This window comes from Cnephaeus nilssonii, assembly GCF_951640355.1.
Source record: "Cnephaeus nilssonii genome assembly, chromosome: 9".
Taxonomy (NCBI): domain Eukaryota; kingdom Metazoa; phylum Chordata; class Mammalia; order Chiroptera; family Vespertilionidae; genus Cnephaeus; species Cnephaeus nilssonii.
In genome coordinates this window covers 5,119,646-5,138,121 of record NC_137080.1, presented here as the reverse complement: position 1 = coordinate 5,138,121, position 18,476 = coordinate 5,119,646, and the positions used below count along the sequence as shown (strand labels likewise).

The window sequence follows — 18,476 nt, the reverse complement described above, 5'->3', positions numbered from 1 at the left end:
CAATTTGGTCACAGCTTCTGTAACTTTCCACTAGTCCCCGAGGACCTGAAGTTCCTCAGACTGATCTCGGGGGAACAGAATGGCTTTCCTTGGCGGCTTAGCGGCTGGGAGTGTGGCTATGGCAGCACTAGCTGACTCCCCAGTGAGCAGGATTAGCCTTGAAGAATCCACGCGGGTCAAGTATGTGTTTGTGTCATCCAAAGCTCCACCAGGGAAAGCAGCTGAGATAAAGAAGGCCCTGCTCGGAAGTGGCCGTTGCCATGCCTAGGGAAACGGTTCCACAGGAAACAATAATAAAATAGCCTTGTTTTGAAACTGGGGAGAAATGGCACTTTAGGTATCCAGGTTTTAAAATAATATACAACTACGGAGGAAATGTGTGAAGATCCTGCTGCTTTGGTTTTCCCAGCAGCCCTTGCTGCATTCTTTGGGTACATGACCTGGGACCACAGGTTGCAAGTAAGGTTGTGTGGGTGGTCCCTTACTCGTTGTGATGGTCCATCCTGCTCCAGGATATTTAGTTGAAATCATTTTAGTATCTTATTTTTTTTTAATCATAATTCTAGCGGTAAGGTGTTGTTGTTTTTTTCAATTATATAATCTAAACTGTTCTTAAAACTAAACTCCCCTTCTGAATGAGGATGTAGTTCCTCATATCCTACATGTGTTTGAATGAGGATTTGCAAATCTTAAGCCTTTCTACAAGTCAAACATGTGGAAATCTGGCACTGTAATCAATTATTTAAATTTTGGGTCTATTGAGAGTTTTTTTTTTTCCTTAAGGTGTTACGGTTTCTTTCAGCCAACTGCTATCAACTGACGATCACAGCTTTCTTTCTCATAATTAATAATTCGTCTTGGATAAGAGCAAATGACTCCTTGGAATTTTTCCTCAATATCTTTGGCTTGCTTTCTAGAGGTGTCCAGAGATAGCTCACTGCGTGCAGACCTTTCTCTGATTACTGTATTGTTCAGATGACGGAATTACAGACTTCTGATGGTGAGCAGGCAAGAGTGTTTTTAATAATTTAAAAACTGATCTACTTGAACAATTCCTTTCTGCTTTCTGGTAAAGCAACTCAGCCAACCAGAGACAGATTTGGAGGACACAGAGTCAGGTGGGTGCCAGGAAGTGCTGGGAAGACACCCAGCCAAATGCCCCGGGGAGAGCAAGTGTGAAATTGACCATTTAACTTCTCTGTCATCCAATTTTAAAGAGACAGAGGACTTTAGAATTTCATAACAGACGACCATTAAAGGTGAGTTCACCTCCACCCTGGGGCAGAGCTGTGCCTAGAATTGCCTCCAGGGTGGATTCCGTTGCCTCAGACAATGCCCCTCCTGGAAGCGGGTTGGCACAGCACTCAGAGGCACCTGTCCTAAGGAAGGTGGCTATTGTCTTCTACTGAAGTCACTGTGACCAGGTTATCCTTGCCCCCGCGGTTTAGCAATGACAGCCTGCGTTGGCGTCCGAGCCTCTGAGCATGCCCGGCTCTGCCTGCTATTGCCAGGGAATTTCAGTGTCCAGAAGGAAATAAAAGATGATGGGAACAAGAAGACGCTGGTGCCAGCGATGCCTTGCCATTCAGAGAGAGCTTCAAAGGCGCTGGGAAGGAATAACACAGAGAAAGGTAGAAAAAAAATGATGCTTTGATTTTGTGGTAAAAGGAATCTCCACTTAATTAAAATTCTTCCTCCTCTTCAAAGCCAGAGTTTAAAGCTACCTGCTTTGAGGAACCTTCTGGCTGCCCCCACCTGGAGGGAACGCCTGGCCCCCCTCACAGCATTGATATTCTTCTCTTAGTTGTTCACTCAGTGTGTGCCTAAGTGTAGTAGCACCCTGCAGGTTCCCCAGCCAGGGACAGAATGTCGAAGGTCACTTCGTGCCCTCGGCGGTAGCCAGGAAATGACCTTAAATCAAGTAGTTGGTGTGATCTTGCCCTGGCCAGTGTTGCACAGTGGTTAGAGTGACAGCTCGCACACCAAAGGGTCTTGGGTTCAATTCCTGGTCGAGGGCATGTACTAGAATCGGTGGGATGCTCGAGAGGCAACCAATCAATGTGTCTTTCACACATCGATATTTCTTTCTCTCCCCCCCTCCCATTCTCTCTCCTCCCTTCCCTCCCTCCCACTCTCTCTAAAAATCAATGGAAAAAATATCCTCGGGTGAGGATTAACAACAACAAAAAAGTAGTCTGTGTGATCTCAAATCACATAACTTTTTCTAAGCCTCAGTTTCCTCCTCTATAAAAAGCCTGCAGTCATAGTACCTACCTAATTGGGATTGTGTAAAAAGTTAATAATACAAGTGAAGTGGGTAATATGCTGCTTAGGACATGGTATTCAAATCCATAGATTGGTAAGTGTGTACATATATCCTATATAGTAAAAGGGAAATATGTAAATTGACCCTAATGGTGAAATGACCAGGAACGACCGGTTGCTATGATGCGCACTGACCACCAGGGGGCAGGCGCTCAATGCAGGAGCTGCCGCCTGGTGGTCAGTGCACTCCCACAGGGGGAGCTCTGCTCAGCCACAAACGGGGCTGATGGCTGCAAGCGCAGTGGCGGTGATGGGAGCCTCTCCTGCTTCCTTGGCATCGCTAAGGATGTCTGACTGATAGCTTTGGCCCCCTCCCCGCGGGCCTAAGCTATCAGTTGGACATCCCTTGAGGGCTCCTGGGCTGCCAGAGCGATGTCTGACTGCCAGCTTAGGCCCGATCCCCCGGGGAGCATGCCTAAGCTGGCAGTCAGACATCCCCCCAGGGCTTCTGGACTATGAGAGGGCACAGGCCGGGCTGAGGGACCCTCCCGAGTGCATGAATTTTTGTGCACCAGGCCTCTAGTATTCTTATAACATTGATGATACATCATCCTAGGGCTACCTGGCTAAGATACAGGGAGAAAGTGTGGTGCCTAGCACACTTTCTAAATGCATGCCTTCTCCGCCTCTCTCTCCTTCTGTCTTTATTTAGTTTTTGTGTATCTGTGTGTCCTCATCCCAAGGGAACCTGGCTAAAAGGTAGGGAAACCAGACGAGAAGGCACGTTCCTGTCGTCAAATGCATTTCCAGCACTTTCTTGTCCTGTAAGGGAACCTTTCTAGGAACCAATTGTGCTGGTTGCTGCCAGCCCCTTTGCTTAGAGGGGCTATGAAGAGATTTCACTGTCAAGACCTTTGGTTCATAGAAACATCTTCCCACTTAGCACAGACTGCAGGCTAATTGACAGATTCCACTAGAATGAATGGATCTAGAAACACCTTAGGTACCGTGCAGAAACAGCTGCCCATGTTGCTACGGTACCCTTCCCTGGTTTCTAGGGTAACGGGCATCTCCACATCCCGGGTTCGTATTCAGGCTATTCTTAGTATGACGATGACAGTGTGCTTCCGTTCCTGAAGGTCTGTCATTTCTTCACTATTCATGGCTTTGCTGCCTTCCTTCCTCACTGCCCATTCTTCCCACAGACCCTCACAAACTGGCCCGGCCTCCTTCAAACTGCTCCCCCGGGAAACGACTTCCCAGCTTCCCGGTCAACATGCTCCCGCCTGACCTCCAGGCAGCTCTGCAGTGCTTACCACTAGCGAGCACCCTGTTCTTCTGCGCCCGCCCTTCCCCAGCTTCTTTAGAATTAGACCCCGGGGTTTTTCCTCTCCCGCTGATCCTTCTTTGTTGCCTTTGCTCGCTCCCACCTCTGTCCTTTAAATACCAGCATTCCCCAAGGTTCTGCCCTGAGCTACATGCTTTTCTTGCTCTATATAGCTATTCCCACTTGACTATTGCCACTCACACGCTTATTCAAATAATGGACCAACGCAGAAAAACCCAATGGAGAAAAAATTTTAAGTCGCACAAAACATCACCAATGACACTTTTTATGCATCTATATATATAAAAGCCTAAGCGACTGGATGACCGGACGAGCAGATGACCGGCCGGTAGCTATGACGTGCACTGACCACCATGGGGCAAACGCTCGATGCAGGAGCTGCCCCCGGTGGTCAGTGCGCTCCCACAGCGGGAGTGCTGCTTAGCTGACGGACGCCAGGCTGACGGCTGGTGAGCGCAGCTGCGGCAGTGCAGTGCGAGCCTCTCCTGTGGACACTCCCCCTGCGGCCCCCAGAAGTGGTGGCAGGTGCACGGGGGCCAGGATGAGTGGGAGCAGTGCGTGGTGCCCAGCTCCGGGCTCGGGCTCCTCCCCGGCCGCCTACTGCTTCGCGCACTACTTTGTGTTGTGTGGGACTGACACGCGGACAGCGGGCTGGAGCCCGATGAGCTGGCGGGTAAGGCCGGGCTGCAGCGGCGCGGAGGTCCACTGATCCCCGCAGGCCAGGCCGAGGGACCCCACCGGTGCATGAATCCGTGCACCGGGCCTCTAGTATTTATGTACATAGTTCCACGATTTTATAAAAATTGGATTGCTCTATACAAGTGTTTGATAGCATGCTTTTTAAAATTCAACAATATGGCTTAAATATTAAAGGGTTTTTAACCATCATTTTTAGTGTACTATATTGAATTAGTTTGCTAGTGTTGCCATAACAAAGTACCACAGACTTGTGGCTTAAACAACACCCGTTTATTTCCTCACAAGTCTGGAGGCTAGAAATCCGAGGTCGGCAGGGCTGGTTTCTTTTGAGGCCTCTCTCCTTGGCTTGGAGACAGCCGTAGCCCTCAGTGTGTTTGCATGATCTGCCTCTGGGCATGTCTGAGAAACAGGTTAGGGCCCACCTGACTAAAGACCTTATCTTCAAATACAGCCACATTCTGAGTTACTGGGGATTAGGGCTTCAACCTATGAATTTTGAGGGTGCATGAGGCATACTTCAGCCCATAACACATATATTTTTTAAAATGATTCTTCACTCATGCCGTTTTTTCCCCCAAACATTCCAACAATGCCTTTGAAGTTGCATTTTATCCTTGGTTTTGACATTTTCTTTTCATACCTTTGACTGAGGGTGAGTAGAGTCTCAGTAAAGATGCAGACTACATGCCAGCTCCCCCATAAGACTCCACAATTGGTTATTCCCTGCTCACCTCAGCGGCACACACACCATTGGTTATTCTGTGGACTCTGATATAGCTCGTCAGTATTACTCAGCTTTACCTTGGGCATCCAACACTTTTAAGGGTCACACTTTGCATTTTTTATATCATATAGATTTTGTCCACTTTGTTCTTCTCAGTTCTCCCCTTCAATACTCTCAGCCTACAAGAGATTTTTCAAAAATCTGCCCTAAGCTCACCAAACACTGGTATTAATCCAGATATGTCAGTTTCCCTGTTAAAATACCAAAGTTAAGAAAGTGGAATTTTTATTAGCCACTTTCCCTTTTGGCAGGAGGGCAGTAAATATTTAACAGAGAAGAGCTGATTGAGACCAGGTAACAGGGTCAGGTTTTTCTTGTGGTGACGGTTTTATGTGTGGACAAAGCCATCCAGGGAGCCCAACAGATTGTAATGTGTAACTGAGCTCTTTACCCCACCTGCACTGTAGTGATGAATGAAACACACCTTTCTTTTCCAGGTCTCTAACCTGTGCTGGACGACTCTCATATTTTGCCTAAGCCTCCATAGTCAACCCTGCTGACGAAGTGCCGTCCTGTGACTCAGTAAGCGGATACAGACCTTCCTCATCAGTGCGGGCCAAGGCCAGAAAGCGACTCGATAATTACAGAGTGAGAAAGGTCAAAAGAAAATTCCCTTACATTTGCTGGTTCCTAAAGAGTAGGTTTTTATCGGAGAAGACACATTGTTTGAAAACACTTTCATTCATTTCTAAACATATCAGGCTGTGGAAGTGAAAGAACATTCTGTTTTTCAAAATATGTGAAAGAAAATTGCAGAGTTATAAAAAAGTTGAGCTATTGAATATAGTAATCTTCCCTGTGTCAATCATACAGCTTGAACTCTGGATCCTCTTTTTCTTCTTTCCTCCTTCCTTTTCAGAGAGAACAAATATCCCAAATTTTCTGTTCGGCATTCTTTGGATTTTTTTGAAAGTTAGCATACATGTATATAACCACAAATAATATGCCCTATGATAATTCATATAAAAACATAATATATGTATGTAACTTTCAGCAAAATTCTCTTTTCATTTTATATCATTTTTTAAATTTACATGTTATAGTTCCAATTTTCCCATGTCACTCTGCATAATATTCCATTGTATGAATAATCCATAGTTTAGTCTACTAATGGACACATATGTTATTTCAAATTTAAATTCTTTTTACTATAAAAAAACACACTGCTTCAGTGACTGTGCTTGTACCTGTCTCTTCTGAATAGCACTGGATGAATGCAGTCTATGAGAACTCCGTTATTTCACCTCCTCGCCAGCATTTGGTATTTCATTATCATCAACATTTACTACTGAATTTTGCACTAGACAATGGGGAGGGGATTGGAGGACACTAATCTAAATCCAAGACTGCTCAAATTTTATCTTTAAATGGAAGTATGGATAGATTCAAATATTAGTCATAGGTTTACAAAAGAAAAGAAATATTGACAAGGGATTTCATTTGAATGTGCATTGAATGAAAAATATAAATTCATTTTTTTTATTAAAGGGTACTCAACCAATGCCCCTCTCTTATTTATCCATAGAGGGATTGTAATTAAGGTGAGTTTGGTAGAAAAAAAAGTCAATTTGAATAAGTCTGTCTTGTCCCCTCCTGATTTTATTATTAAACTACCAACTTCTACTCCTAAGTTCAACAGTAAACTACTTACTCATGAGTAAGTAGACACTCTGATAAAGATCTCAATTTTCTTTCTTTTTTAAAAAAAAATATATTTTATTGATTTTTTTACAGAGAGGAAGGGAGAGGGATAGAGAGCTAGAAACATCGATGAGAGAGAAACATCGATCAGCTGCCTCCTGCACACCTCCTATTGAGGATGTGCCCACAACCAAGGTACATGCCCCTGACCGGAATCGAACCTGGGACCCTTCAGTCCGCAGGCCGATGCTCTGTCCACTGAGCCAAACCGGCTAGGGCTCAATTTTCTTTTGAAAGAAAATATGAACAACAAAAACTGCTGAGAAAAGGGAAAATAAAAATACGATTAATACCTGCAATTGAATTAACTATTTAGAAGGCACTTCCACATATTTTTTTTGATCTCACAACCTACCTTTGAGGTAGGTAGGTTTCAATTATTCATTCAATGAGGTTTTTATTTCTCAGAAATGCCAAGGATGCAAAAAAAAAAAAAAAGAGTCTGTTCTTAGACCTGGTTTCCATGTATTCTGAGAATAATAAAAGTCAAACATTGTTCCATGACTAGCTGTAGTTCAGAAGCAGCCTTAGACATTACTCAGAATCCATTCTTTAGAGAGGAGAGAAGAAATTTCTGAAATCCACTGTGGATTCTTTTGGAATTCTTTCTGACGGTGCAGCATTTTTGGTTGCGATAAACATCTCTTTGTTTTGTTCAGTCCTTTGCGGAGTATGTGGGCGTTGGCTGTCCAGATGTAGGGGTTCTGAAAACGGAGGCAGGGCTCTCGCCTTTGGAAGTAGACTTTGTAGAGCTCAGCGCTGGGCTCTGGGGTCTCCTGCCTGGGTGTGGTCTTAGCATTGTTTCTCATTGCGGATACAGAGCGTCTCCTTTTACCATTGTGTTTACTGCTCTGGTGCATGTCTGACAAGTCATCAACAAAACAGTGTGGAGCCGTGTACCTCTTCATAATTTTTGCTTCTTGAAAATTGAGTGCATACCTTTTAGCCTCTTAATTCACAAGTGTCCGTATTTGGGTGTCAGCTTTGGCTTGGGCTTCAGGCACATTCCAGATTTATCCAGCACCTGCAGCTGGAAGCAGTATGGACATGCTTCTTCAAAAATGCTCTTATCAGTGTTGGAGGAACTGTGGGCCCAGAAGCAGCAGGCCTGACCCAGGCAAATGGTTTCAGCAACGCTGCCTGTGTGCACAGGACTGAAGCCTGCTGGGAGCCCTGTCCTGGATTTTACTGTGAAGAAATGCCAGGCAAACCCAAACTTAGTAACACTGTACATACAAAATAAATTCCTGTACTCTTCTAAATTGTCAAAAGTAAGAAACTAAAAGAGAGGAGTGTGGGACTGTTCCATATTGAAGGATACTCAAGGGACTTAATGTCTAAGTGCCATGTTCGCTCCTGAACTAGGAAAAATAGTCTATAGAGGACATTGTTAAGACAATTGATAAAATTGGAATATGGGCTGTATTTATGTGTGTATATATGTTTGCCTGTAATTATATGAGCCTGGAGGAGGGAGGAGTGGGGTGAAAGATTCAGAGGAAAAATAATACAATTATATATCCTATATATAAAATAAAGAGGTAATATGCAAACTGACCATCACTCCAACACACAAGATGGTCACCCCCATGTAGTCAAAGATGGCCGCCCCCATGTGGACACAAGATGGCTGCCACAAGATGGCCAGCAGGGGAGGGCAGTTGGGAGGGACCAGGCCTGCAGGGGAGGGCAGTTGGGGGGAACCAGGCCTGCAGGGGAGGGCAGTTGGGGGGAACCAGGCCTGCAGGGGAGGGCAGTTGGGGGCAACCAGGCCGGCAGGGGAGGGATGTTAGGGGCAACCAGGCCAGCAAGGGAGGGCAGTTAGGGGTGACTGGGCCAGCAGGGGAGGGCAGTTGGGGGCGACCAGACTAGCAGGGGAGTGGTTAGGGCGTGATCAGGCTGGCAGGCAGAAGCGGTTAGGGGCAATCAGGCAGGCAAGCAGGTGAGTGGTTGGGAGCCAGCAGTCCTGGATTGTGAGAGGGATTCAGACATCCCTCGAGGGGTCCCAGATTGGAGAGGGTTCAGGCTGGGCTGAGGGACACCCCCCCCCCCATGCACAAATTTCATGTACTGGGCCTCTAGTATATATATATATATATATATATATATATATATATATATATATATATATATATATATATATAAAAGCATACAGCATGAAAGCATGCATGATACCATCCCATTTTTGTTAAATGATAATAGATGTGTATGTGTGCATACATGAACTATATAAGGATAATCAACAAAATGTTAATGATTAAGATGATGGAAATTTGAACTTTTCCATTTTAAATATTTATGTGTAATATAATTTTTTCTTTTTAATATTTTTTCAATGCATATGTATTATTTTTATAAAAACACTAAAGTATTTTTTGGTGCTAAAATGCAAGAAAAACTCACTTGAAATTACAAGAACATTTTTAATTTTTTTCTGTCTCACCCAATTTTTCTTGTAGTGCTGAGTTTATTACTTTAAACACCTTATGTGTTTTGACACAAGATGTTCCCAGATGTGCTGAGCACATGTGAAAATGGGAGCAAGCCTCGGGTTGGCAGGAATTCAGGTGTGTGGTTTTCTGAGGAATTTTGTTGGTCTGGGAGTTTCAGCAGTTACTTCCTGCCGTCACAGACCCAGAGGAAGTCCCTTTCTGGTGATTTCAAAGTTCTCCTTCTAGGACATGTCCCTTTGAGCACACAGGGCGCAGACTCATGCGGGCCCCACAGACTGTTCTCAGATCTGGGTATCTTCCTCTTGCACCACAGATAAGCCCATACTTCCTCTTGGCTGCCTGGAGGTGTGCTGAGTATTACCGAGGTGGGTTTGTGGAATGCTTTGAGCTGCTCAGATGAAAGGCACAAAGCCCTAATTTTGTGGATAACATAACCCCTGCTGTCAGTGGCCCCCGAGTCAGATGACAACAGGCAAAGACCCACTGGAATCAAAGATCCCGCCAGCTGTCAAGGGCGGGCCATCTCGGTGCTCTGCGAGCTACTTTGGTAGCTTTAGGAGGGTCGTCTTGTAAAGAAGATAAAGAGTTAATGCTCCCGGAAGGAGCTCTAACTAATCACTGGCAGGCTGGTGGATAAAGTCCAGCTTCCTCGCTCCTCAGGTGGGGTGACCATGAGGCAGGCTCTGTGCCACCTCCCAGGCCCTGGAGGGACTGAGCTTTGGCTGCCCGCAGTGTAACTTGCTCATCCCGAGATTCATGGGTTCCTTCTCCTCCCTATTTCGCTTCCAGAATATCTTGGGAGTGTTTTCTGGAATCCCCTCCCAAGTCCAGTCTACTCCAACTAGACATGTGTTTTTCCACCGTTCCCATTTCCCTGAGGTCCTAGGCCCTCTAGCTCGGCCTACCGGAGTCGTCACAGTCCCGGTGTCACCCTTTGATACAGTCTAGGCCTCAGAGATTTCTCCTTCCTCTGAAAGGAAGATACTCTTCCCTACTCATTTGGCAGGTAGTCAGACATGGTACACCCTTTCCACTGTGGAATGGGCTGGATAGAAAACGTGGGAACCAGACATAGATACTGGGCCCCGAGTCCTGGCTTGGGTACTTCCTAGCTGGAACCTTGAGCAAATCACCTAACTTCTCTGACCTTCAGTTTCCTCCTTGCCTTGTTGGGTTGTTCTCTGGATTTAATGAACTAAATACAGGGTGTCTCCCCGCCTCCCCCAATGTATGCACATTTTGTAGGTTCTATTACATTTTGAAAATGAAATGTATCTTAATGAACACTGCCTTTATAATTATTCAAAGTGTGTATACATTTTTTGGGACACCCTGTATGTAAAGAGCCAAGATAGGATATTGGCTAATACGAGAAGATACTCCAGAAAATAGAGTTATCTGTAGTCCATTATTCTCTTTCCTGATTTACTTTCTCATGCGTCTCCATACTGTGTCAACTAGACCGTAGCTTCTCTGCCACCTTTAACTTCTTCTCACACTGCCTTGCCCATGGCAGGCACTAAACATTCTTCCGGAGTTTTCATCAATTCAAATTCATTTACAGATTGTTTCTTATTGTGAGGAATTCTCAAATTTTTAGCAGGTCACTTCTGTTCAAGGCCTCAACTTCCTCAAATGCAGAACAAGTGTTTGGGTATATATTTCTAGATGCACTGAGGTCCTCCTAGCATTAAAGTTTGAATGCTGTATATTCATTGAGGGCACATACTGTCTGTTATTATTCTTTCTGACCACCCAACACTTAACACAATGGTGTCCTGAATTAAGTGACTACCCAGGGCATGTAGAACCAATTCCAGACACCTCCCAGTCGTACCTCTTACCACTTTCCCTCTCTGACTCCATTACAGCCAGTTTTTCTTTGTACTCCTGGACCTTCCCAGGCTTGGTCTGCCTCAGACCTTTGCACTAGATGTTTCTCATCATTTGGTTCTCTGCCCAATGTCTCCTCCAGGGAGGTCTCTTGTTCCACCCGTCTATCCCACAACCCTTTTTTCATTTTTGTAACTGCTCTCTGAAATTGCCTTATCATTTATTTGACTTCATTGTTTGCATTTCATTTGCATTCATTGTTTTGGCTCCCTACCTCTTCCTCTAGTCCTCCAACATCTTGGATCCTTCCATATCCCTGCTGCTAAAATAGTACTTAGCACCAACGAGGCCCCTAAATAAATGTGGCATGAATGAATGAATGAGTGAGCTCTCTCATGCCTTACAGAGTAGTTTTTAGGTGGCAAGCTCAAATCTGTGGCCATCATGCTAGGTTCTAGTGCACCTCTTTAGGTATGCGCCCTACATGACTTGATTGCCATAGCTCCGAGTAAACATGGAGTGTGAAGAAACAGGAACTCCTAGGAAGAGAACTGCAAACAATTATATCAGTTTATCTAGAAACTTACTTGCAATGGAAAATGCAGATATAATTAAAGAGAATAATTCTTTTTATTAAGGAAAATTCCACACATAAACATAAGTAGATGTGGTAGATGAGAATAGCCTATGGGACTTGCTTGTACACTGTGGTGGACACACCCTAGAGTGGCCCCCCATCCTAATGTCCATTCCCTTGTATATATAGTCCCCTCCCCGGAGTGTGTGGAAACCTGTGATTGGCTTTCTCACCAACAGAATATGGCACATTTGATGTCACCTCTGTGTGATTATTCATGTTATGTAAGATTGCATCTTGCTAGCAGACTCACTCTGGGGACTCTCCTTGCTGGCTGGTTGAAGTCAAGTGGCCATGCTGGGGAAGCCCACAGTGACAACGAACTCCAGGTGCTCTCTAGGAGCTGATGGCCAGCTGACAGCCAGCAAAAGGCCAGGTCCTCAGTCCGACAGGTGCAAGGAGGTGAATGCTGCCAGTGACCTGAGCGTGTAAACTGATCCTTTTCCAGGTGAGCTCCAGATGAGAATGCAGCCAGGCCAACACCTTGCTGGCAAGTGTGAGACCCTGAGCAGAGGACCCCCGGTGCCTGGACACCTGACTCATGGAAACTGAGGTAATAAATCTGTGTTTTAGGCTGCTAAATTTGTGGTAATCTGCTGTAATAAATAACTACAATAGATAATAGATAATTTTTCAACAGTTTGCCAATATTGTTTCATCTATACTGTCATGTTTTGGGGGGAATGGGTGGGCTGGAGTATTTTAAAGCACATGCAAATTCTTTAGTATGTATCTCTAACTTTTAAAAAACATAACCACAATGCCAGAAAAATTAGGTCTTAATTGACAACAAGAATGAGGATCTTTATTTTAAAGCCATCACGTCATGGATCTTGATTGGGCACCCTGAGAAAAGTGCTTGGAATAATTCGAAGAAGAATAGCATCCTGTTGATCCCATGAGCTAAAGGGCAGGAAAGCATATGACAGCTTTCACTTGAAATGTCAGGCTTGCCAGTTGTTGTTGTTTTAATAGCATAGCCAAAAAGTACTTAATTGTCCCCATAATGTGCTTCTCCATCATGCAATATCTAAAACCGTTGGAACTCAATTCTGATTGTATAAGATCCTACTCATTCCCCTAACCTGCTTTGGGATGGACGCTTGTAAATTCCATTTTTAAAAATTCTTAACTCCTTATAACTTCGTGCCTTTTTCTAATCGCCACCCCCGCTACGTTTTCCTTACTAGAGGAAGCTCTCCCCAACTGGCCCTGATCTTTTTCTCTTTTGATTAAATGAATCTCTTCTCCCTTTGACACAGCTCACCGAGGAGGCAGCGCTTTGTAAGGGGATTTCTCAGGGTTTGGGGTTCTATCCCATCGCCACCACAGGAGCGCTTTGTGATCGTTGGCAAGCAGTTGAGCACCTCGAAGCTGGAGACAGCAGTGCCTCGCAGGGTGTAGCACAGACTGCACATATAACGTGCCTGACGTGTGCAGTGCCGGCACGGAGGGGGCACGGCCGTCCCCATCGTTCTTTGTTAGCTCCCACCTCCGACCACCAAGCACCAGAAATGCCCAGCACCCTGCCTCTCCCGCCCTCGTCGCGGGGGATGCTGGGATTTGTAGTCCTTTACTTCCCAAGTCGTGTTTCCTCCCGGAGCCGGACGGCGAGAGGAAGAACTACACCTCCCAGTGGGCCGTGAAAGGAAAGCGGGGCTCGGAAAACCGAGCGTTTGCGCCGGCTGCCTCCGCTTTCTGCTTCCCACGGGCAGTGCCAACCCGGGGAGGGCTCCGACCCCACGGCGGAGCCGGGGCGGGCGCGAGCGCACCAGCCGAGCGGCGGGGACTGTGGGGCGGGCGGAAGGTCCCTCCGCGGCCGTGGGGGCTGAGGGGGGAGCAGAGAAATAAAGCGAGCACGCTACGCGCCCGGATTGGAGAAGGGAGAAGGGAAAGGCCCGGGAGGCAGCAACCCACGCAAAACAAGCCGCCGGGCTGGTCCTCCGGGCGGGAGGCGGGGGCCAGGCCCGGAAGCGGCCCACCCACTCCACGGTCCTCGCCTCCCCGCGGGGACCCCGGAAACCTGGCCCGAGACCCCGGCCCGCCGCTCCGTCCCGGAGTCCGGCCAGTCTCGTCACCAGGCCCCCTCCCACCCCATTCCCGAGCAGCGTTAAAGCCACCCGCAACCGACCGCGCGCCCCCAGGGGAGGAGGAGGAAGTGCCCGGCAGGCCCGGGAGGGCACCTCTGGGTGCGGGGTCCTCAGTCCCCAGAGGCGCTAGAATGGATGGTGTGTTTCAAGGCCGCAGCTGCCGCCGGGAGCCCCGGGGGCGGGCAGGGGCCGGGCGGAGAGCGCCCGCCGCGGCGGGCCAGGTCCTCGGGCGATGCCGGAGGGAGCCCGGCTCCCGTCCCCGGCCCGGCCGGTGCGGGGCTCCGCAGAGAGAGGAGGAGCGGAAGGAGGAGCCGCGAGGGCGCAGCGCGGGCCGCCGCCCACCCGGCCGGCAGGAGGCGGACCCGCTCCGAACGCGGCGCGCGCCGGGCTGAGCCTTGCAAACAAGTGTCTGTGGCGCTCGCCCCGCGGCCTGAGCCGCGCTCCTCCGCCCCCGCGGCCCTCCTCGCGCCGGCCCGGCTCCGGTGGGACAGCAGGGAGCGAGGGAGCCGGACCGCGCCGCCCGCCAGCCGCCGCCACGACCCGCAAGCCCCGCGCGGGGGCCGCGGGCTCAGCGCCGCTGCCAGGCGCTGGCGCGGGGTCGCCGCACGAGCCGCTCCCGGGTGTCGCCGAGCCCGCTCCGGACCGAATAACGCGCTGGGTGTCCCCACCCCTGGGAGGGGTTGCCGGTGCCGCGGGCGGCCTCCCAGTTTCCATCTCGCTCCTGGGAAGACCCAGCGCCGCGAGGAAGGATTAGACTGAACCTGGCCGAGGCGCACAAGTGGCTCCCGAGCGAGCCGGCTCCGCGGCCGCCGCCGCGTGTTCTCCCCGGGCGCAGCGCTCTGGGTCGGCGGGCCGGAGCCTAGGCGCGGCCGGCGGGCCGGGGGCGGCGGGGCCGGTGGTGCCGCGGAGCGAGGGGGCGGGCGCGCGGCGAGCACGGGGGTGGCCAGCAGCCCCACGCGCCCCGCGGGGGCCGGGCGCCCCGGCACGCGGGCTGGAAGCGACTGAGCAGCGCCGCGGGCTGCGGGCGAGCGGCGTCCCCCGGGGCAGGGGAGCCGGCTCTGAGAGCTGGGCTCCCCGCGGGGTTAGCCTGGGCGTCCTCCGCAAAGTTGTCCCCGAGCTCGGATCCCGCTTAGGGGCCGCCGCGCCGCGGCTCGAGGGGCGGCCGGGCGGCCGGCGGCGGTGGTGGCTCGGCGGGGCCCGCGCGGCCGGGGGGCTTCGGGGGCTGTGCGCCCCGCGCCGGCTTCCCTCGTGGATGTCTCCCGGCGGCGGCGGGCCCATGAAAGACTGCGAGTACAGTCAGATCAGCACCCACAGCTCCTCCCCCATGGAGTCGCCCCACAAGAAGAAGAAAACCCCGGCCCGGAGGAAATGGGAGGTCTTCCCGGGAAGAAACAAGTTCTTCTGCAACGGGAGGGTCATGATGGCCCGGCAGACGGGCGTCTTCTGCCTGACGCTCGTCCTCATCCTGGTCACCAGCGGACTCTTCTTCGCCTTCGAGTAAGTGGCGGGGAACGCTCCCCACGCGGGCTCCGCTCGCCTCCCCGCCCCTCCCCTCCCCTCCCCGCGGTACTTTCGTTTTCTAGAAGCCTTATCTACGGAATAGTGTTATATAATGCAAGCCCTCTCTCCCTCTTGTTCCGTTGAAGGTGTTTGCTTCTGGGTCCCAAGATAATGCCGGTGTGGGTCGGCCCTGGGGGAAGGAGCGGGGCGCGGGGACACTTGTAAGGTGCACCTGCCTGGTTGCTTCCCGGGCTGGTGGCACCGCGCAGGCGGCGATTCCTGGCGCTGTCTCTGGAGTTTGGGGACTAGCACACCCGCCCAGGTGTAACCTGAGGGAGGGGATGAGGCAGAGTACCAAGTCCCGGACAGATAGAAGCGACTTCCTTTCTTGCGCACAGACTGCAGGGCACCTTGTTAAGCTCGGCTGACTGCACCTTGTATGCACCTTGGCTGAAGAATGAAGAGTCCTGGTTACTCTAGGTTTCAAGTGCCGGCCACCCAGTATGGCCCCGAAGGGTAATGTCATTGTTCATTCTGCTTCGATGTTCACTCTTGCACAACAATTTCTGATTCACCACGATCTTTCGAAAAGGTCCGCTTTTTAAAACATGTTCAACAGAAAGTGTTCCAAACAAACACCTGGCCTTCCCCTCCCGAACTTGGGACCGGGTGGAGGAGACTTTAGACCTGTCCAGGAACTCTCTCATTCCAGGAGCTGTTCTTTGGGACTTGAGCGCTTTTATCTGCAACAACAGTGCATGCAAGGCTTTGCTATCTTTAGGAAAATCAAAGTGGCCAGTAGCAACTGCCCAACGAATGAAAGATCTTCGCATTTATTAATGGTTTTAGGTAAAGCCGTTTACCCACATTCCAGAATCAATTTCAGTTGCTCTTATGTGGTCCAACATTTGCAGTGCAGCTTCTTACATAATGCCTGGTATCTCATGCTCAATGGAAGTTGTAGCTACTTCCCCCCAGAATTAAAAAGGCAATCTACTCCTGGGAGTTTTTTGTGCTTCCCATATCCTGATGGTTATGGGGCACCATACCCGTTCATCGCCTTCTGTTGCATAGAGTTAATTAAAACTCTGTGTTTCTTTACTTTTATTTCTGATTAGTATTAATAGGCTCTGATTTTGTGCCTGGAGTTTGATATTCAAAATGCTGTCTCAGTCAGTGCTCTCTCAGCAGTGTGCCAATGTAATACTTAAGGCGCTCTGACTCTGTGGGGAACACTTTGTATCTGACTGTGGTGAACAGTTTTAACAGGATTGAGTCAGAACAGGTGAGGAGAGAGAGCTCAGTCTAAGCTACTTCCCTCCCCCAGGGTCTTTTCACACACAGATCCTCCATTTTGACTACGTAAAATACCCAGGTCTCTCCTAGCAGGTTAACTTTTGTGCACCATTGAGACTAGTTGGTTGAGTCTGTCAGAGGACCTGGGGCAGGGGGGGGCGGGAAGGTTGTGCCGGGGCTTTAGGAATGTCAGGAGAAATGCCCTGTCCCTTCGGCTGCTGTCCTCATCCGGAGCCACCCTTGTCCTCACAGACCTGGGGACTGAGGAGGGCGAGATGTGCCGGGTGCGTTTGCATTCTGAGACTTAAATTCAGGCACCATTCAGGAATGATGATGCCATGTGGTTGCACAGACATTCTAATTAATGGTGGCTTTCATTACAGGTGGTCATTTCGATGGAGAGTGTTCACTGTGTTCCTACTGTTAAAATAGTTTGAAGGGCCCAGCTGTCATGGTTCAGTGGTTGAGCGTCGACCTATGAACCAGGAGGTCATGGTTAGATTCCAGGTCAGGGCACATGGCCTGGTTGCAGGCTCCATCCCCAGTAGGGGGCATCCAGGAGGCAGCTGATCAGTGATTCTCTCTCTTTGATGTTTCTATCTCTCTCTCCCTCCCTCTCCTTTCCTCTCTGAAATCAGTACAAAAATATATTAAAAGAAAGGTTTTGAAGGGATCTATTTTGGCATTTTTGCTCTTTTTAGCAATTTTAAGAGTGGAAAAAATGGGTTAATTTTGTGATTGTGTTGCAGAGCATCAGCCACAAGTGTCTTCCATGTAGAATGATGAGTATTTCATTTGCTCTATTACCCAAATCCCCACTGTATGGTTAGCTCCCCCCCCCCCAATTATTAGTTACCACCTTTTTATTTTCTTCGTTCAAACATTTAGTTGAACTAAAGCATTATAAACTCATTTTCTCTTCCTTCTTCCAAGAGTTCCCAAAAGTCCTCATTAGCAGGCTGTCACAGATCCTTTTCTGCATCAGCGTTGTGCTAACTGATGGCTGTAGGAATCAACATGTGCCCTGGGGTTTTATTAGCTGCTGTTGGCAGCTTCGTTTTTGTATCAGCTGTGTGTGTGTGTCTGTGTGTCTGGTCTCCATGAGTGTTGCTTAATTCGGCAATTTGAAATTTCAAGAAGGTAGACCCATCCTATCATGCTGCCTCAGTTGAGAAAAAACATAGGGCTGTTCAGACTATAGACTATTATGGTTTGGCAATAATATTTGTATTGCTTTTAAGTTCTTTGCCATTGCTAATTGTGGAGTGAAGATAACTTTGGCTAAATTAACTTGATAGAGACTCAGAGAACCAGTTAGCTACATGCATAGGTAATGAAACACAAACAGGCTGACATGAAAGCGATCCAGACAGAATGCTAGTTTTGTCTGCTTGTGCCTGATTCCTTTCTTTAGTTACTGATTGAGCACATACAATGTGGTTGCCTATTTTGATTAATTTCTTGTCTAGATAACTTTAACATTAGTAGAATTCGTTTCCAAACATTACACCCCATGCCTCCCCATACAGTTACACAAAGGCAAATTCAAATTTTGAAAAGAAGACATGTAACTTGTAAAGTTAGTTTTAGGCCTCCTTATCCGGGGACTCGCTGCCCACCTCTCTCATTCCCAACCTTCAACAGATGGGTGAGGAAGTCCGTGCACGGGAAGTGAACTTACTGGAGCGCAGCAACAGGTGCGCTCACTGTCCTCCCCCCCCCCCCCCCCCCCGGGAGAAAGGCAGGGGAGAAATCACTATTCCCACCCCGGAGAGGAAGTGACAGAGGCTTGGCGAGGTTAAATAACACTGAGGTGGCACAGTACCTGGTGGCAGGGCTGACTGCAAAGCCAGCGGCCTCTCTCCCCGGT

General features: G+C 48.8%; 1 protein-coding gene across 3 annotated transcripts in view; it reads left to right on the top strand.

Annotated features, from left to right (window-relative positions):
- Positions 1-14,163: 14,163 nt before the first annotated feature.
- Positions 14,164-18,476, top strand: part of ZDHHC14 (zDHHC palmitoyltransferase 14) — a 180,549-nt gene continuing 176,236 nt past the window's right edge. For all 3 annotated transcript variants that reach the window (XM_079781067.1, XM_079781065.1, XM_079781066.1), the window contains exon 1: positions 14,164-15,307. In XM_079781067.1, coding sequence (XP_079637193.1) covers positions 15,063-15,307 — 245 coding nt within the window. In that variant the 5' untranslated portion in view covers positions 14,164-15,062. The remainder of the gene's footprint in view (positions 15,308-18,476) is intronic.